Source organism: Gavia stellata, chromosome Z (assembly GCF_030936135.1).
Source record: "Gavia stellata isolate bGavSte3 chromosome Z, bGavSte3.hap2, whole genome shotgun sequence".
In the NCBI taxonomy this organism is placed as follows: Eukaryota; Metazoa; Chordata; class Aves; order Gaviiformes; family Gaviidae; genus Gavia; species Gavia stellata.
In genome coordinates this window covers 43733691-43759543 of record NC_082637.1, presented here as the reverse complement: position 1 = coordinate 43759543, position 25853 = coordinate 43733691, and the positions used below count along the sequence as shown (strand labels likewise).

Here is a 25853-nt window from a genome sequence, read left to right as displayed (position 1 = left end):
TCAGAGAAGGCAATTTTCAAAAGCATTTTCATACCCCAGGTATTAGTTGAAGAGCCATATGAGCAAAGTCGTTTAAAAGTGCAACTATAAAGCCTAACTGTATACCCTAATCTTGGCTCTTGACCTGAGCCTTTCTCCCTAAGCAAAATTATATGCAACTAAAAGATAATTTGCCCAAGCGAGACTAGATGAAAATCAAAGGACTGTCTCTTTAAGGAAAATATATCATCCTTTATTACTCTGAATGGCTGCATTACAGCTCTGCTACTTTTGTGCTTCAGTCAAGCACACTACAGATATTAAACAGAATGGCACATCACAATAGGACATGAAATGAATTATAGCATAATGAGTGAACACATCTACTGTATTATTATACAGTCACCTTTTATGTATTATGTAAAAGAACCCAACTTGAGAGATCTAGCTCATTTTTCATTTCAAAAGAATTTTGTAGAGAACAGTGTCATTACTTCAGTATCAAACAGCAGATTTTTTGAAAGCTGTAAGGTGCAGGAGGGCTAAGCAGAGGTAAGCAAGTACATCACCAGTCACTTGGACAACACTGATCTTAACACACAGTAATGAAAAGCAGCAACAACAAATTTCAAACCCGTTTTGCTATCCAGCAGCATAACTGCTCTCTCTGCTTGGTATAAATGACAATGCATTATCAGGACTCTGACAGGCTACACAGAGGTCTTACCAGGGTCCTGGGAGGATCTTCACAGCTATACTCACCATCCTATTTTACAGGTAGCTGCCTGCACTGATGAGGGGTTTTTACTCAGTAAAACTGATGTCCTGTGGAAAATACGGCAAAGCAAAATGGAACAAAACACTCCTTTCCGGAAGAAAATACCATTCCCAGCAGTAGCTTGCAAAAACAAGGTTGCCTGCAGCAAAGAGGAAGGCAGGTTAAAACTGATAGCATCTTTAAAAAAAGATTACAAAGTTTTCAGGATTTTGATACTTCTCAGAACAATGGAGCATCAGATTCTTTGACTATCAGACATATATTCAAGCTAATGCCTAGGCCACCCATAGATCATCCTGCACAAACTCAAACCTAAGTCCATCAAAACTTACAGATGCTTATACAGAAAATAATATTTTACCTTAACTTCTTGAATTATAATGGCCCATATGACCTTGAGTTATTTCAGTTTTTTAAAAAAAGAATTCAGCCGTAAATAAGCCATCAGAAAAACATAACAAACAATGGAAACTGTACGTTATACAGAGTGTCTCCAAATGAAAATGATAGCTTTTTTTTTTGTTCAAGATAAAATACTTGGTTTATACATGTCATTCATTTGTAGCTTATCTGCATGCAACCAAAAGGACTATTGGATAGGTGAAAAACTTAAATGCACTAAACATTTTTATACAGCTGATAGTGGTTTAACAACTGCAAGAAATATAGTTCTTTTTAGAGGAATAAGTTCATAATCTTTTATCTACTGAAAACCAAATACATTTTAAGGAAATTATAAATATTCCTTTTATCTTACCATGATAAAGAGATTTACTGCAAACATTAACGTACCTACTCACCACACATAATTTATAACAGAAGAAGAGCTTGAAATGCTTTTATGTAAGCAATCATAGATTTTCCTATGGTTACTAAAAGGCTGTTTAAAACGCTTTAGTAGCAGGAGACCTTGAAAAACACTCTTTCTAGCAAATCTCAGTGTTTCCTTTAACTTTTGCACAGTATTTACCCCACTGACACCATTTTTGTCTCAAATCCTTACATAAACAATATCTGTAATAAAAGCAAATACATTTTTACCAGTTTCATATAAAGCAGCCTTGGAATAGAAATGCAAACAAAGATACTGGTGTAAAATAATGAAAGCATCTTCCAACTCCTAGAGCTCATCAAGTACCGTCAACAATCTCCATTTACAGAAAATGCCACATTTAGCCTAACTGACAGAACAGAAAATATACAGGACTCCAAATATCATACAACAACCAGACTTCCATAACTACCACCACCTGTTATTACAACTGATGCGCAAGGATGCACTTGAAAGAAAAAAAGAGACACAGTTACACACTTGCTCTATGCCCTCTACTCGCATAACAATGTCTAGAGAAGGCTTTCAACTACAATGCAGTCTTTTGTCGAAGTTCACCCATCCAGAATCTGGGTTTGGAAAAGGAGAAATGAGACTCCAGTTGTGATAATCTATTTATTAGAAGGATGTTTAGAGACTCGGACTAAGCTTAATATTTTAACTTTCTGGTTTGCCTGGCAAATTACTACAAGCCTCCCTGTTACACTAAGTCCTCCTAAGAGACTAGTACCTCCAAGAGTAACATCACAGTGCACAACAAACACCAACTGACAGACATTATGATATCCTTCAGGGAGGTAGCTCATTTTATACATGATTCTGCATAATGAGACACAAGTGCAAGTGTTCTGATTCTGGAATATACATAGATTTATCAGGTTTTCACACTAGCCTATCTTTTTATCTCAAATTTCCTGAAGCAGATATGTTAAAAATATGTTTCTGTCCTTCATGTAATCTTTCACAGAAATAATGTTACGTAGTTTATAAATTAATCCCTAAGACAAAGATAACAGTAACACTTCCCACTTCTAATCCATAGATATCCAAGAAGCATATTTATCAACTATATTTTAATAATGGATAAAAACTAAGTTAAAGTACCTTCATAGAAAAATTTCCATAGGTTTCAATGGAAGACATTATCAGAATATTTGATTAGGAACCACTGTGGAATAATTGATCCGTTACAGCTTCTACAGAAAAAAGAACATGATTTACATCAGAGTCTAATATCCCATACTCCAACTGAAGTCACAGTTGTAGATACACGTAATGTAACAGAAAGCATCATCAAACATGCTTTTAAGAGCTTCTAGCTTGGCCAGAATAGGATTTTAGGAGTTGATATTACATTTCCTAACCCCCAAGACAGCAAAAAAGAGTCCCAGACCCACCATATACAATAGAGGTGAAAGTTTATTATAATAATCAACTGTAAAACAGATTAAAAATTGGCAATTAGTTTAGAGGGACGTTTAGGCCTATAGTTCAGTCTAGATCTCTAGAACCTGCAAACAGGACACAACTTTATTTGTGTTCTGGTAAAGCACGAAGATCTCGGAGAGGCCCAGGCACTGTACACCCAGAAGAGAAGGCAATTCTCACATCCAAAGAGGCTGCAACCTAGGAAACAAAATAGAAAAAAGACACAGACACACAGATCTGATGTATCTGATGGCTAGGGTCAATAGCCTGCAGTGCTGGCAATAGCCAGGGCACAAGCTCTTGCTCTGAGTTCTGCTTGGCAGGGGACTGAACACGAGCCGCCCGCTTCACCCAAGGTCATGCCCAGGGTGCCCTCACACGGGAAGGGAGCTCATCATTTCAGCAGAAACTGAGCTCTGAGTCATGAGAAAGCTTCCAGATGAAAATTTGTCTCAAATATAAATTTCAATTTAAAAAGTGAAGCAGTATCAATTACCTGAGGTTTTCCATGAAGGAAAACATAACACTTTTTTTGAGGTACTTTTAGTTTGACTGGGGGCTTTATTTTTTCTTTTTTATGTTTCTAACTGGCTGTAGTTTAGAATCAGAGAATCACAGAATATCTGGAGTGGGAAAGAACCCATGAGGATCATCAAGTCCAACTTCTGACTCCACACAGGGCAACCTAAAAGTTAAGCCATGTCTCTAAGAGTGTTGTCCAAAAACTTCTTGAATACCCACAGGATTGGGGCCGTGACCACTTCCCTGGGGAGCTTGTTCCATGCTTGACCACCCTCTCAGTGAAAACCCTTTTCCTAATATCCATTCTGAAACTTCCCTGATGAACTTTCGTGTCCTATCATCAGACAACAGAGAGGAGAGCAGCACCTCCCACTCCGCTCCCCCTCATGAGGAAGTTGTAGGCAGCAATGAGGTCACCTCTCAGTTTCCTCTTCTCCAAGGTGAACAAACCTAGTATTCTCAGCCATTCCTCCCAAGTCATGCCCTCTAGTCTTTTCACCATCTTTGTTGCCCTCCTTTGGACACAAAAGGTTTTATTAAGAAAAGGTTGCAAAATGAAACAAAAGACCAGTAATAGAAGGAGAAACATTCATCCAGTTGGACTAGTGAATAGGACTATGCAGCACGCACACTGTGAGTGAGTAGCTTGAACAGTTAATCTGGAACAGATACTCATTTTTTTCCCTGAAGAATATGTTGCCACAAACCAACACTGGGCTAGAGCCACATGGAGATGTGGGGTAAAAGACAGAAAAATGAAATATATTCTTTACCTCCAACCCCATACCTTTTGAACAAATTCAGTAACATTCTTAAAGGAATTAACTCTCTTAAACTCTGTTGTTCAACTATACCCGTCCTTCCAAAAAGAAAAAACAATGATGAAAAGATTTCTACTTTTTGTTGAGCTGCAAGTACAGCAAACCCAGAAATGGCCAAGCTGCTGAGAGGCTTTGGGTGGACAAAATAGAGAGCTGTCCCAAGAAGCTGAAGGGCCTACATCAAACTTTTTTTTTTTTTTTAAATAGAAAAAGATTATCAGGAAGCGATATAAAAGACAAAATTCCTTTTCTGAAAGACTCACTGAGACTATAGCTCAGAGAAAAGGCATATCTTAGATGAGGTGGTGATGGCCAAAAAAAAGCCCTTGTAAGGAATCAAAATGCTCCCATTTTACAACCAATCCAGGCCACAACTGTTTTAGATGCTTTGCTGCAAAGGCAGACTTCCTTGCCTACGTGCCATTACCACAGGCATGGGAATGCCTCTAAGGCTGGAAATCATAAAGCTGCAGTTGAGATGCAGTGGGAGGAGATCACCAGACCATGTGAAGGTGAAAGCTATACAGTATGCCCCTGAAGTCAGAGTCCCTCTGTACCCAGACAGCTAGGACCACCAGGCAGAAAAGACTGATGGTATGCTCCTTAAGTCTCAAATATTTCAGTGCCACTAAGGTGGGTCAATATTTCAGTACGAGATAACACGAGAAACCTAAATGCTCCGCGATCATTTCATGTCCTTCCTTCTCAAGAAATCCTACTGCCACAGTGTGAACGACTGGGTTGGCAAACAGATTATAATCACAAGGGATTATCAAAACCTGCTCACATGACCAAGTGCATCATGGAACACATCCCTACTAATAACAAGTAACTATGCTCTATTTTCAAAAGAATGTGGAGTTACTCATCCCTTAGTGTGTACGCTTCCTCTGCTAAGTAGCTGCCTCCCACCAGTCCAGCAATGGCTGGAATTCAGCAACAAATAAAGTTTTCCCTGGGCTGTGGTTTGTCAAGTGCACTGGACAAAGGTGCTATATAAACGACTCTAGTTATTTTAGGTGATTCCTTAAGGGAAAGGTGCTATAAATTACGTCAGGAATGTGTTACCACATAGCTAGCAGTAGTTACATTATCCTTTTAGGTCCCCAGAAAAGTATTCAGCAGTCTCCATTCATCAGCCATCGCAACAGAAGGATGAAAAGTTACACAGGAGTGACCAAGAACAGGTGCCTGTGCTCTATTATGTACATGCAAGGTGCAGGAAAACAGAAGGTTGTTCCTGTCTTTTGATTTGTTGGCATTTTTTTAAGTATGGCAGGTACAGTCAACTGCATGACTATTTTCTGCATAAGAAAATTCAGCCATCCATTTGTTTCTTTTCTTCTGGGTGTTCCCCTACTGACCTGCTGCATTCCAGTTGGGTAGCATCTCAGGTATCTAACTTCAGTTGCATCAGATCCTTTTTTTTTCATATCTAAAACTGGTGTGAGGCCACACAAAACTCAGTTCACAGTTTTCTTGTGCTCTTACCATTGCACACTGGTACATTAAACAAATTCTTTGAAAAGCTATGCAGGATGGCCTGTAATGATTTCTCTGATGTTCAGCTTCAGAAAATACTATGCTTGAAAAGGAAAAAACAAAAAGGAAAAAAGAAAGAAAGAAAAGAAGTCAGTTGATATGAAACAACTCTCACGGTGATCCATCAGGCCTGTACATGCATGTTCACATTCTTCCAGCTGCAGACTTGCCCGGCCTGAAGTATACAAATACTTGTGGCAGGATCAGAATTTTTCCTTTTGCTAGGCATTAAGAAAAGAAATGCCTGATCTAGAAGACAAAGCTGGTAAAATTTAGCCTGGTGTGAGAAGGCTGCATGTGTTTCACATGGAACAATTTGGCTTTTGATACCATTTTTCCCTACTCTTCCTGACATGGTAAGTGAAGGGATCCTCGGCAATCCTTGTCCTCAAGCCACATCTCTCTCAGCAGTGCACGGTAGCAGCCAGTACAACTGACTACGCTGAGCTGTAATCATCTTGCCTCCCTCCTGTGCAGCCAAAATCATCTTCCCCCTCTTCCGTTGCTGTTATTCTGAGCAGCTTACAGCTATCAGTCTGCATAGCTGCAGCCTGTGACACTCCACTGAACCCAAGCACCATGGACACGACCAGCAACAGACATGAAGGAGAAGCATCTGCCATATATCCAAGCTCCAAAAAATCCAAACACTTTGACTTATAAAAGAAACCAGATCGCCTGTCTGGGCTGATGGAGTACAAACCCAAGCAGCCTAAGTAGGCTGGAACACGCTGCATTAGAGCTTGAATAATGTGCAGTTTTCTTTTTAACTATTGTTTTTAGATAAGCAGTGTCATAATAAATAGACCTAGGAAGACGTGCTCGTTTTTCAGCTGCAGAGAAACACTCCAAATGAGTGTTTTCTGTTTGACAGCCCTTCTCTCCCACTCTCTTCACCCACCTTCTTCCTCTCCCTCCCTCACCCCAAACTTTTCCTCAAAACAAACATTTCTTCCTTCCATTACCATTATACATCCTTTACATATGCAGGTCAAGCATGTAGGAAGGACTGAAAGAGACCTATGGGCTATGGATGCCAATGCCCTGCTATCACACGCACCTCTTCATAAATGTATCATGCTTCATCTTAAAAGCAGTCTGCTTTTTTCTCGGGGGTCTCTGGATTGGAAATCCTCACCAGGGCCTCTTTATTTCCAGGCTACACTGTTTTCCTCACATGGGTGACCAGGTTTGTACTCACTATTCCAGGCGAGGTCTTGACAGTGCCTTGTATAATGGCAGCAATACTTCCCTATCTCTGCTGCAAATGCCTCTCCTGACACGTCCTAGATCACATCGGCCTGTCTCCTGCTGGCATGCTAAGACCAGCTAGGACTCCCAACTCCTTCTCCTCTTCCATCATTTCCAGCTGATAAGCACCTGTGAAACTTGGTAAAGCAGAAGGGTCAGCTAGACAGAGGACTGCTCCTACTGCATCTCTTTATTTAAGACTGCTCAGAGGAAGAAAGAGGCATAAATGGGTCTGTAACAGCTGTCACAGCAGTTGTTACAGCCAGCCAAATCCTGTGAACGCTTTCCATTCCCATTTGCTGAGCAACCCCCAAGATCAAGACCAAGCCACAAGCAAAAGCATCTCTTGAGTGCTGAACACCAGCTTCAGAAATGTTCTCAGCAGGGGAGGAAGGAGTGAGAAAATAGCAGCGGAGCCACACACAACCCCAAAAACCCCTAAAACTGATACGGCATGGAGAAGCTATTCTGATTGTTTTTTAAAAGCCTGCATGAAGTAAGCTAATTTGCAATGGAGGTGGGAATTTTTTTAACCAGGCAAATACGTGTGCATAGGTAAATGGGAGGATGACATTAACATTGCTTTGGAAACAGTATTTTCACTGACATATTAACATCATTGTCCACACGTAGGAGATTATACTGTAAAATGAGCAGATTTTTTTGTACAATATTGCTTTATATGTTGGAGAGGAGAAAGCTTGTTAACTATCCTCATTCTTTCAACATCATTATTTTTTGTAAGACGGCTAACCATGCCATCATTAATATCATAGGAAAATTCATGTTTGTTTATTCTAAAATGAATGTAAATTGGACTTCATACCTAATACCTTAAAAGCCATGCTGAAACACAAGGAAGTCTGTTATCTTTATACTATGTATTTTGGGGATTTTTTTTCTCCCCACTCCATCAGAAGACTGACAATTTATAAGACAGCGGTGCAACTGCCTCATTTGCACATTTACAGTGCTTGATAAGGGGTTGAAATGCTTGATTCCCCAGAGGTCCTCCTTGCTCTTTCCCCAACAGAAAATGTCTCCATATATCTCAATATAGCTGTGACAAAATTTTTCTAAATAATGGATATCTTGCCTTCAGATAATGCCTTTCATGCAGAAGAATGTAAAAACACTTTACACAGGGCTCATGCAAATCATTTCACTCCATGCCAGGTAGCACAGAGCGGAGCCCGGAATCAAAAGTGGAGCAGCCCCTTGCACACAGCATCTCCTGCCCGTGGCCGTGGGACCCAGCTCATCCCTATGCACTATTCCTTGCATCGAATGCATCCTAAATTACAGTAAAAAAATAAAGACAGAATTGTTGAAACCCCTCAAAGTTTCCCTAAGCCATGCTGGACAGACATCCAAATGCATTCAAATATACTGCCAAAAATCCGTATTGCTTTTGCTCGGGAAATGAGCTAACAGCTTCAACCACCAAGTCACGCTGACTTCTTTTTATGTCAATAGCACTGTCTAAAACCTGGCTTTAATAGCAGCCATATCACCTATCCCCATTTATAGCATTACTGTGGATTGTGCCACAGCCCATTTGTTATAAAATTCTTCAAGAATAATGACAATAAACCCAAGACAATTACTCCTCCAAGCACTAGCTTTGGGGTATTTTTTAAAGAATAGATTTGATTGAAAGGTAAAGATTAGCTTTATATTCCTCCACCCCTTATTTCATTTGAATATGAAAAGAAGGTGTAATACAGATGCTTACCTTGATATGACATTAAAAGACAGTTTGGGTCAATATAATTACTGTAGAACAGCAGAATTTTTTAAAAAATCCTTAAATATTTGTACTTATTGATTTTACCCTTCAGATGCATTTTAGCATTCTGGGGTAATTGGCTAAGTCCAAACCACAGATGCAGAAGTAACTACTAGACATTCCCTCCCTGAACGTGTATACTATGCATACAATATCATAGGCTAATCCCCCCCAAACCAAGAAAAAAATGTATTTCTGCAACAACATTTGAGAACGTAACCATGTGAGTCAAAGTGACCCCCCCAGAAGAGCTTCTTTGCACTTGACAGCAGGTTTATGGACATGTTGTAAATGTCATACTACACCATTTTTAATAATAAAAAAAGACACTATAATACTGTTTCCTTGTAACCGGGACAGAAAATCATTTGGTAAGACTAAGAACATTTATTGGTTTTGACATAAAAATTTCTTGCTGTGAGGTGGAAATGCTGTACTCCAAATACCGGAAGAAAGTGAAATCTCAAGGGTTATGTTCAGTAACTCCTGGTTCAAAAGCAGACACAGCAGGTGCATTATTTAAGAGCTTGTCAGAGATGATCTTCTACAGCACACTACTCCAGATTTCATCTCCTGCTATGCCTGGGAAGGGGATTCTCATGTAAATATATGGCAGAACTGGCTGGCTGCACATCAAGCCCATATTGCCCAACCCTCTTCAATACCACTGTGGTCACTACAAAATGTTAGTATCAGAAAAGATCTTCAGTACTGAATGCGACTACTCCTCCCATATACCCCATGTAAGAGCAGTTCTTTTGCTGAGCTCTTCAGAGTGCATTTGCTCTGAAAAATTCAAAGCGACATTTTTCTCAGTAGCCATACTTGATGTTCAGAAGTGTATTTTGTATTGCTGTATTCAGTCCTAATTTGGTGCCACAAAGATGCAGTATATTCAATGCAAATGAGAAACAGTTGCAGCCCAAGCTACTGCTTCAAATTTCCTGACTCCTGCACATGCAAAAACTTCAGCATATCTAACAATTTTTTTTTACTTTTCATTCTCTCGGAGCATAAATCCTTGAGTAGAAGCTAGTCACATCAGGATTTCAGGAGGGATGATCACAAATAAACATGCTAGTAGAAAAACAGAAAAGGCTTAAAGGACCCAACTGTTAAAAACAAAACAAAACAAAAAAACCCAATCCAAATGGGTTGATTGGGTCCTCTATGCCTATAGGAGTGAGCTAGATTTTCAGCTGTGTGAGCCATGGGAGCATTGCTGCCTTCAGCACAGATGAGCTCATTTGTGCAAAGAATCTGATCTGTGCTTCTATAGAAGATACTCCAGACATACGCAGACCTGCATAGCTTCCTTCCTTTTTCTCTCACACACCCATCAACATTGCAGGAAGAAGTAATTTGCTATGTGTTTCGGGTGCCAAAGTGAAAACAAACACAAAATCCAATTCAAACCATTCCAGTACAGACTCAAAAACCCCTCATACAGGAAAATCACAGTCAGTAAAATAGATGTTTTTTACCTAACTGAGTAGCTTAAAAAGAAATAGGAGAGAAACATCACTTTCAGCTAAGAACAATCAGGAGAAATATAATTTAAAATTGCATATTTTTAGAAAATACTATTTTGATGGAAAGTGCTCCCCTTAAACATGTCTATACTGGCCAGTCAGAAAGGATACAAAGATTAGACGGAAATGGCTTTCCTAATGTATCATTGCACTAAACATTTGAGAGGGGAAGAAGAATACAGAGAAAGCAACGGTTGTATCTTGAATATGGAGTTTGCTGGCCACATGTTTGTGTCACAAAAAACATCTGTAACAAAACAGTTTGCACAAAATTGTGCTCTGCAGTGGCAAGAGAAACTAAAGAGTGAAAAAGGAAGGTGACCCTATGTATGCTTAACTGAAAAACACAAAGTAGCTCTGTACCTACCATCTCTCACTTGCACTGAAACCTGAAAGGGAAAAAAATTAGGATGATTACACATTTAAATGCAGTAATCCTGGATTAAAGCATTTAATTCCTAGACTGTTTACAAGTCATCAATACAAACATTAATAAGCAGATATATGGCAGGCTGCTTTAAAAGTATGTTACTTCGCTGTCAAAACTAGCTCTGGTACAAATTCAGGAGTACACAATATTTTATTCTTTTTAAAGAAAGGCTTTATCTTAGGGGTTTTAACTAATCTTTTATGCCTGAACTACTACATAAAAATGTAACACCCTCTGCAAACATCAAGTAGGTGGTTTCTCTTTTGTTAGCAAATGGAGAGCACCCTAGCCTTTTAAATTTTTGAATGCCTTTGAAAATAAATGTCTCTCTAATATAATATTTAAACAGGCAAATTATATCTCTTCAGACAAGAGTAACAATTAACAGAAAGCATCTGTACCATGTTTACCTTTATGAAGCATTATTGTACTAAGTAGCACAGAACCTCAATACGAGTGAAAACTTACATTACTCTGGGGGACATCTGGAAAACTCTTCACTGTTAACTCTAAGGAAACTGATAGCTCTGAGAGAAACCTGCCTCTACACTCACCTCCATCAACAAGTATTACCCAGTCACTCACAGTACAGGTAAATGACATCATCAGCTTAAGCCTTGTTTTGGCATTTAAAAAAAACCAAAAAATCTCTCAGCCTGGGTTCACGTACCAGCAGTCACCACAGGCTGGCACATCAGAGCAGGACAGGCTTACATGTCTCGGAATTTCCAACAGAAATGGGTTACAGGAGAAAAATTTAATTCCAATTTCCCCTTGGACTTTTTCCATTTCCATTTCTCCTGTCATGAATAGCACAACTCCTCCCACCCCCGCTCCCTACTCCACCCCACCAGTGTATAAATTAATTTCCCCTAGTTCACTTTAACCTGTGTCTGAACTCAATGGAAGCTGGGTTAATTTCTTGATCTAAACCTAACTGTAATCAAGAGAAGCCTTTCCACAGGCATGAAAAGGTTTCAGCTCTGGATGGGGAAACCCAGGTGTGACGCTGCAGTGAAACACCACTCCCCACGTCCTGCTGAACTCCGCATACTTCAGCAGCTGCGAGAGCAGGAATCGTCCCCAGTCTCACTCTCTCCAAGGTATGGGATAACTTAAAGCTTTGTATCAAACTGGAAACTACACAAACGGGAGGTGGCAAACTCCTAGGTGACATGGCCAAAGTCTTGTGGCTGATGCCTCCAAGAGTTCAGAATCACTGCAGGCAGGTAACTTGGGAAACTGTAAATTCATTGATTTTGCTAGCTCAGAGAAATTTTGTGAAACTCTACGTTGTCTCTCAGTGACAAAAGTGCAAAGTATCTGTAGTGGCATGCTCTATGACCGAATGCCTGTTGTCCTTACAGACAGCATTCTGCACACATAACTGAAATTATCACATGCAAGAAGAATAAGGGAGGGGAAAAAAACTGAAAAATGCATCTTAGAAGTTACTTATGTTTAATGCTTAAAAGTCTGAATGCACAAACAATAATCTACCATTATAGAAGTACTGGTGGTCAATACAATGCATTAGAACTATGTACAATGACACAGTTTAGTATCAAAATCTTTCTACAATGTAGAGTATTACGAAACTGTTAATGACATCAAACACTAAGCACTTAAGACACCATTTTTTGCTACCACATTTGGAACTTCAATGAACAGTCCATTTTAACTTGCAGCATCAATCCATTTCTAGTATGAAATTAAGTAATTTTCTACTTATACAATAAGATTTATCTACACGGGTCTTTTGATTTTGATCCATAGCAGCAAAGGCACTGTACATCAGCAGATCCACAGACTTAAAGATTTTTTTTAAAGCATTCAAAAAAAAAGTCACAGATCATAGTTTAACAGCAACAACAACAACATAAAAAGATAACACGTTGTCTCTGGCACAATGGCTCAGTCTGCGTCCGTTTTAGGGACATCCAATCAAGACTTGGATTGAACTGCTGGCGAACAAAGCAAGTCCTTATCCCAATGAGAATCCATTCCTTTTCGTATGTCGGAATGAGTACTCGTAAATCCTACCTCAGAGGTCATTGCTTTTGTAGTTTGTATATTGGTAGGCATCCATTCTTATTTCAGTGCAGTTTCCAAAGAACATATCAAATATTTTTCAATAATCTCTTGTAATTGAAAAATTGCCCAAAGACACATATCCCCATTTTCAAGGAAACATTGCAAAAGTTTCCAGAAGTAACAAAGGTGATTCTTTGAGGCAACTTATTGTACTCTCTACAATATAACAAAGAGAGGTGTTTATATTAAAAAACCTAGCTTGACACCAAAATGCTTTATGTTTATCAACAGAAAAGCATTGAGAACAAATCTGTACACAAGATGCTATATTAACATTGCAAATATATAAATTAGCACATTCTTACTTAAAGTGAATTTAATTTAGATGTGAACTGAATTTGCCATTCATCACAGGCATGTAGATTACTGGCTACAGTTTGCAATTTTCTAAGTTTCCAAGACTGTCTAAAATAGTTAAGATACAGCATCTTCCCACCAAATAATTATACTGTAATAACACTTAGAGGTCTCATCCAAGAACAGGACTAAAAAATATAACAAAGTTTATTTTTTTTTAAATAGAAACTACAAGTCTATTTAGTGTAACTTTAACTATCTCCTGAACATCCTTCTCCAAGATCCCCAATTTATCCACCTGCAAAAACACAAAGTATACAATGCACCTTTCAAACTAAAGCCGGGCCAGACAGCTTTATTTAGTCAGTTCATTGTTAGAAAGCCTTCTTTAAACAAAATAAATACATTACAGCTATAATACATAATTAAAGAGTTAAGTTCACTGTTAAGTATGCTTATTCCATCTTCTTCCAAGTAGATATCTGACAATTTGGTATCACAACTTCTTAATGAGCATTCACAAATCAATAGCAAGTTAAGAACATAAAAATAAATTCCACAACTGTGATGAGCATTTAAGTTCGCAGTTTAGAAAGAAAAAAAAGGAATATATAGCAAAGTGCTAGGAGAAGGAGTTCTGTCTGCATTCAGATTTGTCTCTAATAAATAACTTCATAGACTGTAGCTTTCTTGTCCCCAGAGCCAGTGACAATGTATTTGTCATCCACAGAGATATCACAGCTAAGCACAGATGAGGATTCTTTGGACTACAAGGAAAAAAGAAAAAAGAAAATTACATCTTTCCAATCCTTCAATCCAGAAGGGCTTGAAGATTAATTGGAAGACTTTATAGAGAGGGAATATACTGAAAGCTCATTTAAATATCAGTACCATAGCGGCAGCTTTTGCTACAAGACTGTTTCTCCAAACTTGTTCCACCTAAAGCTCTCTGGCAACAAAACAGTAGCAGAAACGGAACTGAATGTTACGGACCTAGACATAATCTATCAAACAAACAAAAAGATGCAGTCCTTTCTATACACTTTACAAGCAATGAGCATTTATTAATATTTTATACGTTAGCTTTTGCATAAAAATGAATGAAAAGCCATCTTCTTCTTCCCTCCCTTCTTTGCTGTAAATCAGAAATCCATATGGAGAAGCACTATAAAGCCCTACCCACCCACAGGTATGAAACAAAGAGACTCCACAGAATTAACTGTATATCCTCTCACTATTTCCCCAACACAGAAGACAAAAGCCTTGCACAAAGGAGTTTACATTACCAGGGAGGATGCAAATATGAAAAGATACTGTGGTGGAATAGGATGAGCAACACTGTACAGCAGGTGAATAGGAGACAGGATACACCAGGATGCAGTAGCTCTGTCTCTCCCAGCTTTTCTATCTTTGCTGAGATGATGTGTACATATTGTCACGTTTCACTTGCTGGTTTAGTGCATGTTTTCTTTACACAACATATGTCCACATTCTTTTCTGCCTGTCACTGCAAAAGAGCTAAATACTTCCCAATCATGCTAAGTTTTTGCCAAGAAAACTCTGCTGCACTGCACAAGAAGTTTCTCTCTCTACCCCTCATTCAGAAAGCTGCACTGGGGTTTTAACATCACTTTTAAGGGAGATATGTTCTTGTTAGGACAATTTGGGCCTTCTGTGGGAGGTGGTTCCAGAGCTGAAGAGCCTCCACTAAGAAAACTCAGACCTCAGCTTTCTCATGTCAAGGCAAACTGCGCTGTCCCCAAAGGTGGAGACACAGCAGGTATCAGTACATGTGAGACCTGAGCATTTAAACTGGAACACCAGTTAACTTAGTTCAAAAAATTCCCAGCCTAGAGGTACCTGTAGGTGAAAGAAGAGAAGGCCATGCCAAAAATCCCACTTTTCTTTAATGGCACTGAAGTGCCATTAAAATTGGGCACAGAGGGATGAAAGACTACAGAAAGGTTACAACTTCCAGTTACACTCCACGGGGCTCCTCCATATGGACACAGTCTTCAGCTCAGGAGTCTGCCTGTCCAATCGACTGACTTTACACATCTCATCCAAGAAAAATACACATGTTGAATATGACTTTCACTGTTTTAGCTACGTTTTGGACCTTCAGAGAATGCTCACCTAACAACGTGATTTGGGTACTGTATTACAGCAATACGCACAAGAAGGTGAGAAAGAAGGGTATTAAAAACAATTTCGGATTGAAGGGCTACTTTATTGTAAGAGCTAAATTACTCAAATGTTAGAAAGGACAAAAGCAGATCTCTCTTTAATTACAGACAAAGTCTTAAAGGAACATAGTAATTAGCCAAGAATTTCCATTTAAAAACTCCTTCAGCTAATGACAGACCCTGAGATGTGCAGCTCTATTGCACTGTAATGTATGTGGAAAATAGCTTTTCAGAGATTATTACCTGGAATATACTGGCTCCATAAGGTGTTCTCCAGGCATTAAGAAGATTATCTTTTCCAGTGCTTACAAACCATTTGCCTGCAACAGATTGTTTAAATGTTATTGTTGCATTTTGTTTTCAAGGCATGCACCCCAAGAAACAGATTAATCACAAAAACAATGCATTCGCACAGTAATGGAAAACATATCCAAAGAACAGTCACATTTTCATCTGGTTGCACTACGATGTTTGATCACAACATAAGTAGTTCACACAAAAAAGCAGTCATACAGAAATTTTAAAATCATTTTAATACTTAAATTTAACATCTAATTTTTAACTATAGCTCTACTTTCACTTAAAGGTAATCTTGAACAAATTTCTCAGGAGGGAAAACACTGGCATAGAAAGATTTGCTTACCACAGTGAGCAAATTTGAGTGACAACACACAGCTCTCATGAAGATGCAGCTGATACTTGTCCGGCTTAGTTACATGCAGCACTTCGACGTTACTGTTCTCCATTCCTACTGCCAACCATTCACCAGTTGGGCAATAGCCCAGTGAGAAGATCTGGAATTAGCACAACACATGGTTCAATCAGTAAAGGAATGAGCTTGAGATATTCAAAACCGACTTTTGCTACACTGTTAACACTATGCAAAAACACATTCTGGTCTACTACAGTTTTAAAAACATGATAATCCAATTCCTACAGTGATCAAGATAAACTAGTTCATGTAAACAAAGCTCAGTTAAAACTGTAATAGTAAAGCACTGAATCAAGCTATAAAAGTTAATGTCCTAGCTTATCTGACAGCATTTAAAAATATTTTCCTAAAATATTTTTGAACAAGAATCTACAGAAACGGGAACAGATTGCACACAGGAACACTTTAATCTGGCAATTCTTTTATAAAAAGGGTTCTCCACTACTCTCATGGAAGAAGTACTAATCCATCAAATAATCATAATCCAGAAAGATGTTTAGCTGCCACGTTTAAAAAAAAAAAAAGAGTGTGAGACTAAGTGAAAAGTTCTTTGGAGTTCTCTTCAAGCCTGCTTTTTTTGCTTTAAAAAAACCCCAGAAAACAAAAGTGGTTATTTTAGAAAACCATGACAAATTTTTCTTAACATGCCAAAGCTTCTGAGATTGAACCTGTGATGTGAAGTCATGTTGCTGTAGCTGTCTCCCTTCTCTGAGATCCCACGATCTGACTGTATTATCCAAGCCTCCTGTCCATAGTTTAGTGCCGTCATTAGAAATGTCAATACAGCTCGCTCCATCTGTGTGGCCCTGAAATTGCCTGAAAATATTGAAAGAAGATACACACATTCTCACACTGGAAAAAGTCACTTCTGAGCACGTATGAAAAATACCTCCTTTTTCTTTCAGTCCCTGACACACAGCCATTAAAGACAACAGTAACATAGATTCCAACAGCAACCTGAGATTAATATAAACTCTGGGACGGCCACGTGAGTTTTGTGATGAACTGATGAAGCAATCAGACCAGACAGCCAAGTGCTAATTTGATTTCAAAAAGCACACTTTACCAGTCAGAGACCCTGGGGATCTTTGCTGCTGACTGTGTGATACCCACTACGTGACTGAAAATACCCCACCCCCCACCAAGGAACGTAGCATGATCGTCAAAATTCACTTAGTTTAAAAAGAATCCGCAGGTCACCAATAAAGAAAAAAAAGAGCAGTCTAAATGGGAACATTATGGAACAGCCTGCCTTTACATGCAATACTGATATATTACATATAACAACATATACACAGTACACTGCACAGAGAAGCGCTCTATGACTGGCTCCTAGCTTACTGTACATTAGTGCTGAGCAGCAACCCACACTCCTAAGATGCTAAGTTTGCAATGCAGTAATTTACACACATCTTTGCCCAAGATATTTTTGCTGGAGCACTGATTAAGAAGATGGGAATGTGAGCACAGTGTATTGCATGGAAACAAAGAAAACAGCCTGTTCAAAGAACCTACACCAATATCAACACCAGCTGATCTTAGGAAATTATAGTTATGGGCTGCTCAACAGGCCTGGAATTATGAAACTCTCAAAACCCATAAACAATTATACAGACTTCTGTCAAGGTATTACCCATGGCTATTGCCTAGCAGTGAAATACTGGAAGCAGTTATGCAGACACCATGAAGAAAAACAGCATATGTACACAGAACAGTACATAAGGCCATGTCTAATTAATTCTTCACAACTTGATGATCCAGTTCTATCAACATACCTTACTAAAGTTTGGTTATGCAGATCCCACACTGCAATGTTCCCATCGCTACAGCAAGAGAAGCAGACCTTGGAATCGGGGCTGATAGCTAGTGCATAGCAAGCTGGAGCAGAAGATGTCAGCTCTGCTTTGATGCGAGGAGTTGGAGCTGCCAGGTCCCAAATGGATAACGTGCTGGCTTCCCCACCAACAATCAGGGTGCGGCCGTCCGGGAGCAATCTGCAGGAACGGATGTAGTTATCTCTGTTCTGTGGAGACAGAAGCCATCAAGAGATTACTCATGAGGAAAGGAAAACAGCATTAACATGAGAGCAGAAATCCATAAAAGTATTGTATTCCCTCCTGGTTTTAATGAGCCATTTATACTTATGACAATGATAAAGTGTATTAATGCCAGAAAATTACATGACATTAGGGAAGTACTTAAACTTGATCTACAAAATTCAGTAGTGAGAGATATTTAATCTTAATTAGCACCAGAACACAAAGACCTGAACCCAGCCCAAAACAATTCAAGATAGCCGTATTCGACAGCTTGTATAGAAAGTTACATTTTCATACTCTGTTTATTTCAGTACATTAACCTCTCGGCATGGGGGAGTACCAAATTCCCTACGCACTCCCCCCTCCTCTGTTCCAGTGAGACTTGCTGCCACCATCTAGGAGATGTCAGAGGAAAATATTTGGGCAATTTTCTTCATTTGTGTAGCAACGTGTGTAGAAATTCATTATACGTCTACATGTGCTGCACAGTTCTCATTTTACTGCCTCTGTAACAAGAAGCAACATCTTACCAAGAACTGGTAAAAGACATGAGAAAAGCTGCTAACAATGGTTCATCTTGTTAGTACATTCAAATAATTTGTGAGTAACAGTCAGGGATATTTTTAATTGTCACATTAAGACAAGGCAATGCATTCACACACATACACAGACACAAAATACGTGACACAATCTTCAAACGTTCTCGGAGAATACAGCTGCAAGACAGCAATTTTTAGCATGATAGGATATCAAGCTTTAAGATTGCCAACAAATGTCAAAGTTTATAAACAATATTTGCTGTGCTGTCTTTGATCTTTCCCCCTACCAATACAATTTTAGGATATTAAAGATGTTTTGATTCATTGGGGGGAAAAAACCACAAGTACGACAAGGCACATACTTCAAACTCAGTTCTAAAAGAAACAACAAAATTACAAATGAAATATCAAGCTTTGATACCAATGACAGCACTCAAATAGCCACTGTTTTTTGTACCTTAATGGTATCACTTCAATCTTAACACAACCTGCTATCTTCTTCCACTGTCATATGCTGCTGTTCACCTACCAGGCAGTCCAGCTGAGAGACAGGGCTCTTGTTGCCAGGGTGGCTGATGTCCCAGACTTTGACGCACCCCTTCCCACCCGTGTACACATGTCTTGTGGGGTTGCTGATGGTAACTGCACACACAACTTCCCCGTGGTTCAGAGTGTTGATCTGACGGGCATGGCGAGGGATTCCTGGACCAATGAGGGCATCAGGAGGGAAAGGAACCGGCTGCATCTGACCATCTGCACTTACATGAAATGAGTATGCTCTGAGGGGAAAAAGAATGATAGGGAGTGATTTAAGTTTTTCTTCAAGCCTATTTAAAAAACAGAATTAAAGGTGTGTTTCCACTGTGGGCATTCAGATTGTGCACTCAGTTCCTTTTGCAATCTTTTTAATCATGTGAAGAAGAAATTATTTATCTATAGCATGGCCCTCAAAGCATAAACTTAGGTACTCTTCTAACATGGAAAGTCAAGCACCGTCTACCAATCAAATGAGCTTTTACAACGCATGCAAGGATGATTTCTGGCATGAGTGAGGACACACGATGCTACTCTTAACCTTGGGGCATGGGGAGATCACCACATGCAGAGAAGGGAAGGAAGGTCAGGTCAGGACCCCCTGGAAGTCAGAAATAGTTGGCTGGCTGCTGCAGAGCACGGCGGGTTGCTGAGTGCCAGGGGACATTTGGTTGCTCCCTTACTGACTCTAACATGCAAACTTCAGCTGGACTGCTGCCTAGCTGCCCGGAAAGTACTGTGGGTCCCACACCCCTTGAGCGAAACTGCCCACCACTGTACCTAAGGGTGCAGTGAAACCTCTACCGTCAAGGAGTTAAGTCCTCAAGGCATGGTTGCTGACATCTGACATGACAGGCCAGCAAAAACTGCACTGGAATCTCTTTTCCTTCTTTTGGGCTTGCTGTCCTTTTTATTTTTTTTCTTTTGTGTGGACCTGACACAACTATAAATCCCAATTTCTCTTGCCAGAATCAGGGTTCTCACTAAGAAAGAATGTGTTGTGTGACTGCCAGTTACACCACCTGTGAATAACCTATCAACAGCTTCATCTCAAAATATTTTCCAGGGAGAACAGTTAGGTTGTGAAATTGTCTTGTTCTGAGATGCTACCTGACACATCACATCTATTACAAGAGCACAAACTTTATAAGGCGGTTCACCTATACATATCAAGGTATGCTTAACGGAAGGCTTTAATTCCCTTAGACCTAAAAAATCATCATAGTACTGATGAAGAATCCATTGTCACAATGGTGGGATGAGAAGAACTCACAAAAAAAAAAAATCATTTTATGAGAATACTTAAGATCACTTCCTTAATTGTTGCTTCAAAGTCACTGAAGAAGGCAGTCTTCAGAATTCAACTATTGAATTTGTTATTTAAGATTCATAGTGCATTAACACTAGAACAACAATAATTTTCAGTGGGACAAAATGCAACTGCATGTTCACCTTTCTGCCCTATTCCCAGAGCTTTACACACTCTTCTAATCCTGCGCTCTGTTTCTTGTGCTGGCAGGTCTGAGTGACAGATCATATCATCATTCTCAATTTTTTGACATTAAACACATTCCGGAATGGGTAGTACAGATTTCTGTGGTTGTCAGAAAACTGCCTATATGAGTAGAATTAGGGTTCGATTATCACCACAGAAACCTGAAATATCTTCCTTGTTTTCTCCCTAATTCCTGTTTGCTGCAGTAAGGTACTGGGAAAAGCAGCTGATGTTCACCTGAAATCTCTTAACAAAACAAGTGGAACTTCATTATAATCTTTTCTGATTTCTATATACAGTCACTCTCTGCAGAGCAATGTTGAACACTGAGTGTAAGATACTTTTATCAGTCTAAGTGATTTTTAGTACACAAGGAACATATTTAACAATTACAGAAATAAAGCTTAGATGTGGAGTGATCTGTGACTACATTATTCTCAGTCTATTTATTACTTCATACCAGCACGTGTGATTAAACTGTTGCTTTGTTGCTCAGTTTGGTTTTGTGGTGGTTGAGTGTTTTGGGTTTTTTTTCACTCTGAGAACTAACACCACATGTTGCATATTTGAAGTACTTTAAATATCTTACAAATATCTGACACTATAAACACCTGGCGAGCACTTTTTTCTTCTTTTCATATTAGCTACCTTTTCTATTTATATATTGTACAATTCTCAGCATTTTGATATATCTCCAAAGTGAAAAGAGAGTTATTAGGGGACAGATCCCTGATGTGCCACATGCTGCCCGCTCCATTTCAACAGACACTCAACGGTGCAGAGAATTTACACAACTTCTGCTCTAAGGAAAAAGGAAGAGTAAATGAGAAAGCAACAATCCTGAATGATAGCTGGGAAAAGTACCGCACTTAAGATGAAGAAAAATCAATGCAACCATGCTAAAACAACCACAGATTTCAAAGGTTTCAGGCCCTATGGCACACAAATGAGAGTTACATTTAAATGTTTAAAACAGTCATCAATATGTCAACAACATTCAAAAACCTTGGAGATGCACCAGAATTGAACCGGTTTGATTTCAGTTTGCCTCACGTTTTATTCCTCCCACCTCTAACACAAGTGAGATGTAAGCAGGGAGGTCTCTGCACCCCTGGTATTGCTATTTCTCAGGCCACAGCAAGCAAAGCCTGGTAGAGCCAGCTACCCTTCCTTCAGGGCGACCGACTCCACCAAGGATGACCTTGAATCCAGCAAAAATTTGACCACTTGAATCCAGCAAAAAATTGAACATTACATCAAGACATTTCTAAGTGCCCGCTGAATGTGAAAGATGAAGATCTGTGCCTCACAGAATTTTTAATGCAAGCAGCTGGTCCAGAAGCTACTGCACACCAATTTCCAAACTCACCTTACGCAGCCACCTACCAGGGCAGTGCAACTGGCAGAAAAGTCAACTTGAGATGGTAACTAGTGTGTGACGTCTGAGAGAGCTTGACACGGTTTATGATTTGTATGACACATTATGTACAAGAGGAGTTACAGGCACTAGGACTGATCGCTTATCACCATGATATGTTATTAACCCTGCATGTCCACAAGATCACTGGCATGTAAGCATATGCATTTACTCACATGCAAGTGTGTGACTAATCCCCAACCACCGCTCCACAAACATGTTCATACATATGAGAGTAAGAGAAGGAATGGCACAAACATCCCCTGCCCTTCAAGCTCTCCAGGAGCTGGTCACAGTTTCCCACAAGTGTCACACAAGAAGTGGAACTTGAGGACCCTTACATAAAATCTGGATCAATACGGTTTGCATCAATGTTCTATTTTTCCCCTCTTTAACTCAAGAGGTATGTGAGCAGAGAGTTCTTCATGTCTCTGTAATTCTTCTTCCAAAGCTCATAACAAGCGAAGCCCAGTAGAGCAGGTCACCTTTTACAGTCAGTTCCATCAAGGATGAATTTGAACATTATGATATGATAATTCTTTCCAGTATTTTCAATCAAACAAATATTTCTGTGTTCCTTTCTCTGCACACTGCCATTTATAGCAGCTGCTAAGTTTGCAAGTAATTGCAAGGCTTCTGTGAACAAAGAAATCATTTTTTTAAACTGAGAAGCAGAGTACAGTAGAGATGGAAAGTCAAGATCCTACTCCAGTCTGCATTTCCATATAAGACCAACCAGTCAGATTCAGCATGTAACACCTCGAAGTCCAGCTCCTTTTTCCATTTATTTCTGTCTCCTTTATTCTATACCACCTAGTCCTTGTCGGCTGCTATTAGTCTTCAAAACAAATTTACAAATGCAACTTTAAGATTAAACAGTGTTTCTCCTGCCCTTGCCTAATAACTGTATTTATTCCTATTCACACAATGGTTTTCAGTAGCTAAGGGAAATTCCAACCAGCAAGGGAACATAACTTCAATAGATGATTGATTTTTGAAGTTGAATGTTTGATACTCACGGTTTTCCTCCTGGGATGCCTGTGAGATTGGGAGGGATGCCTGGGACTCGCATGTGATGATGTGGATCAAAACCAACCTATAGTTTTCCCCAGGCAAAACAAAAAGGTGTATTAAAGACAGAGTTAGGCAAACAAAGACTGTTAAATTCATGTTCACTACTACAGCATACTCCCCAAATTACGAAGAGCCTGAACTAGATTCAACCCCGCAGGTTTTATATTTAATATAAACTGCTCTCAACACCAAAAGCACTAGCAGCAAACACTTACCACCGGAGATCTCCCGTAAGCTGCTGCTGCGGCTGCTGCTGCAGCTGCTGCACTCATTTGAGGGGAAATATTGTGTAGACCGGCGTAGGCAGCTCCAGGGCTGGTCAGCTCCCCATTCATACCAGCATGTGGCACAATCCCAAACGGAGTAGGATAAGGACACGGCACTGCCATAGGTGTCCTTAAACCTGAAGCTATTGAGGGGAAAAAAGAGAGAAGTCACACAGCGAGCCCAGACCCGTCAGATGAAATTTGAGTTTGGCAATATATATGTATACACACACACACACAAGCTGTATTAAAGTGCTGAAGAACCAGCTCTGCGTCCAGTTTAAGCAGCTGTAATATACTGCCTCGTCACTGTAGATTTAAAGGGAGCCTGGTTAGGGACGAATGGCCACTGTTTCACACCATCGAAATATAGAGACACTAACCTAGCGGGTCCACACCTGGGGGCTTGCCAGGCACTGGCCTCAGTCCGGGAGTGGAGTTGCTGCCTGGAGTTGGGGCATCAGTCCGTGGAGTTGGGGTATTTGATTTAGACACAGGAGTGGTAGATTTCTCATTCTAATAACCAAAAAGGAAAAGAAAGACAGTTTGTTAGTTATTTTACTTTTTTAGCTAGTGGTTGGAAAGAGTGTGTGTGATCACTGATATTTAGCTTTTGGGTTTCAACAGTCCCTGGCAATGAAGAGAAGCTGCAGAGACACTGAAAAAGACAAAATGGCTTTGGGAATTAACTACAGCCTTCACAGCTTTTCTGGTCGGGGGGCATATGTATGATTCAGAATGAAGTCCATGACTGAAAATCATCACTGTCTGACAATTACATTGGCAGCATATGTGAAATCTGTCAGTGGTCTCACTCTGCTCATGGTGGACCTACTCCCATTACGATTATGAGTTTCTGTGAGGCCACTGCCAGCCAGACAAGAAGAGCAGAAAAAAAATCCACAACTGACCAGTAACTCATGCCCCAATGTGGTGCTGGAAACACAGGATGGAGACAGTGATGGCTATAATGTCAGCAACTGTGCAGTGCCACTCTTGTGACACTCTTATTCACCAGACAAACCACTGACTCCTGGGCCTGAACCTGTCATTCCATCACCCTTCCTGAGCACTACATTCACTTTAAGCTTTCTTTTTATTTCTTTTATTTCTTTAAATAATCATGTACCCTGACCTGTGAAGAACTGAGAGGGGAGTTACTATGCAGCTCAGGAAGGTGATTAACTGTGGTCACAAACAGGAAAGGAAAGAATACCCCTGGCTTTCAGGCAGCTCTTTTTTTTTGCATTGTGATTTGCGATGCAAGTCAAGGAAGGCTCTTGTAAATGACAGATTACTTTTTAGACAGAAGATAAAAATTATTGTTGTTGTATATGGCCCGGTAATTCAAACAAAGCTAACAACCAAATCACATCCAAGCAGGGAACTGAATTTGCTATAAACCACAGTACAGGAAAACAGCTCAAGGAACCCCTGTGTACTCTTATTTATTCTCAGAATGACAGTTTTTCATATGGGGGAGGAGAAAAACCTCTCTCAGCACAGCACATCTATCATCTACCCACACCACCACTGAAAATAACCTCTTCCTATCCCAAAATAGGACTTTCTCCTTATTATTTTATCCAATTGCCTTGAAGAGATAAATTAAACAAATTTTAAATTGATGCTTCACGGTGCTTTACTGATAGCTGTGGAAATCCAAATTGTGTCCAGGCAGAAATCCGGTAAGCATGTGTTTCAGCATATGATCATGGGTCAGGAGCATTTTGAAGCACTTACAAGGCTAAGTTCTTTGGATTTGGAGGAAGGAGTACTGCTGGAGGATGCAATAGATGCCGGACTAATTGGTGCATCTTTCTTCAGCAGTCGAGTCTTGTCCAAGCCATTCTCCCGTGGAGAGTGTGCTGGGCTTCCCCGGGGAGAGGAAGGATCCTAAACATCAGTAACGCGGGTTAGTATAAAAACTTTATACTAGCCACCAGTGCTTGTCTTGAGCAATTCTCACTTTGGAATGATGATCTATCATAAAAAGTGACATCTTCCTTCAATCCTTAATTGATTTAGCTGATAAAATTGTAAAATTGAGATGGATGAAAGATAACTTTCTTTTTTTTTCTTAACATAAGTCTCAAAATTTCATGCCGTTAACCATGAAAAATAATGTTTAAAATCTATGGATATTGAAATAGGCAAGTAAATCTCATTTGTCAGGTGACAGACTGAAAAGGTTTGAGGCACTTGGCAGACCTGATAAAGTTCATGCATGAATTCATGGCCAGAGTGAAAGAAAACACAGATACCGTTACAAGCTGCATCCTATCTGCTGTGCTGA

General features: G+C 39.6%; 1 protein-coding gene across 13 annotated transcripts in view; it reads right to left on the bottom strand.

Annotated features, from left to right (window-relative positions):
* Positions 1-12395: 12395 nt before the first annotated feature.
* The window catches only part of LOC104261011 (transducin-like enhancer protein 4), a 97277-nt gene continuing 83819 nt past the window's right edge, over positions 12396-25853 (bottom strand). For 8 of the 13 annotated variants that reach the window (XM_059833523.1, XM_059833516.1, XM_059833514.1 and 5 more), the window contains 10 exons: positions 25301-25453; positions 23941-24073; positions 23507-23700; positions 23237-23313; positions 19301-19550; positions 17969-18216; positions 16862-17009; positions 16125-16275; positions 15725-15801; positions 12396-14062 (listed from right to left, as the gene is read on the bottom strand). In XM_059833523.1, coding sequence (XP_059689506.1) covers positions 13955-14062; positions 15725-15801; positions 16125-16275; positions 16862-17009; positions 17969-18216; positions 19301-19550; positions 23237-23313; positions 23507-23700; positions 23941-24073; positions 25301-25453 — 1539 coding nt within the window. In that variant the 3' untranslated portion in view covers positions 12396-13954. Of the gene's footprint in view, positions 14063-15724; positions 15802-16124; positions 16276-16861; positions 17010-17968; positions 18217-19300; positions 19551-23236; positions 23314-23396; positions 23406-23500; positions 23701-23940; positions 24074-25300; positions 25454-25853 lie in introns of all 13 variants that reach the window. The other 5 variants (XM_059833525.1, XM_059833526.1, XM_059833527.1 and 2 more) reach the window with 3 other exon arrangements.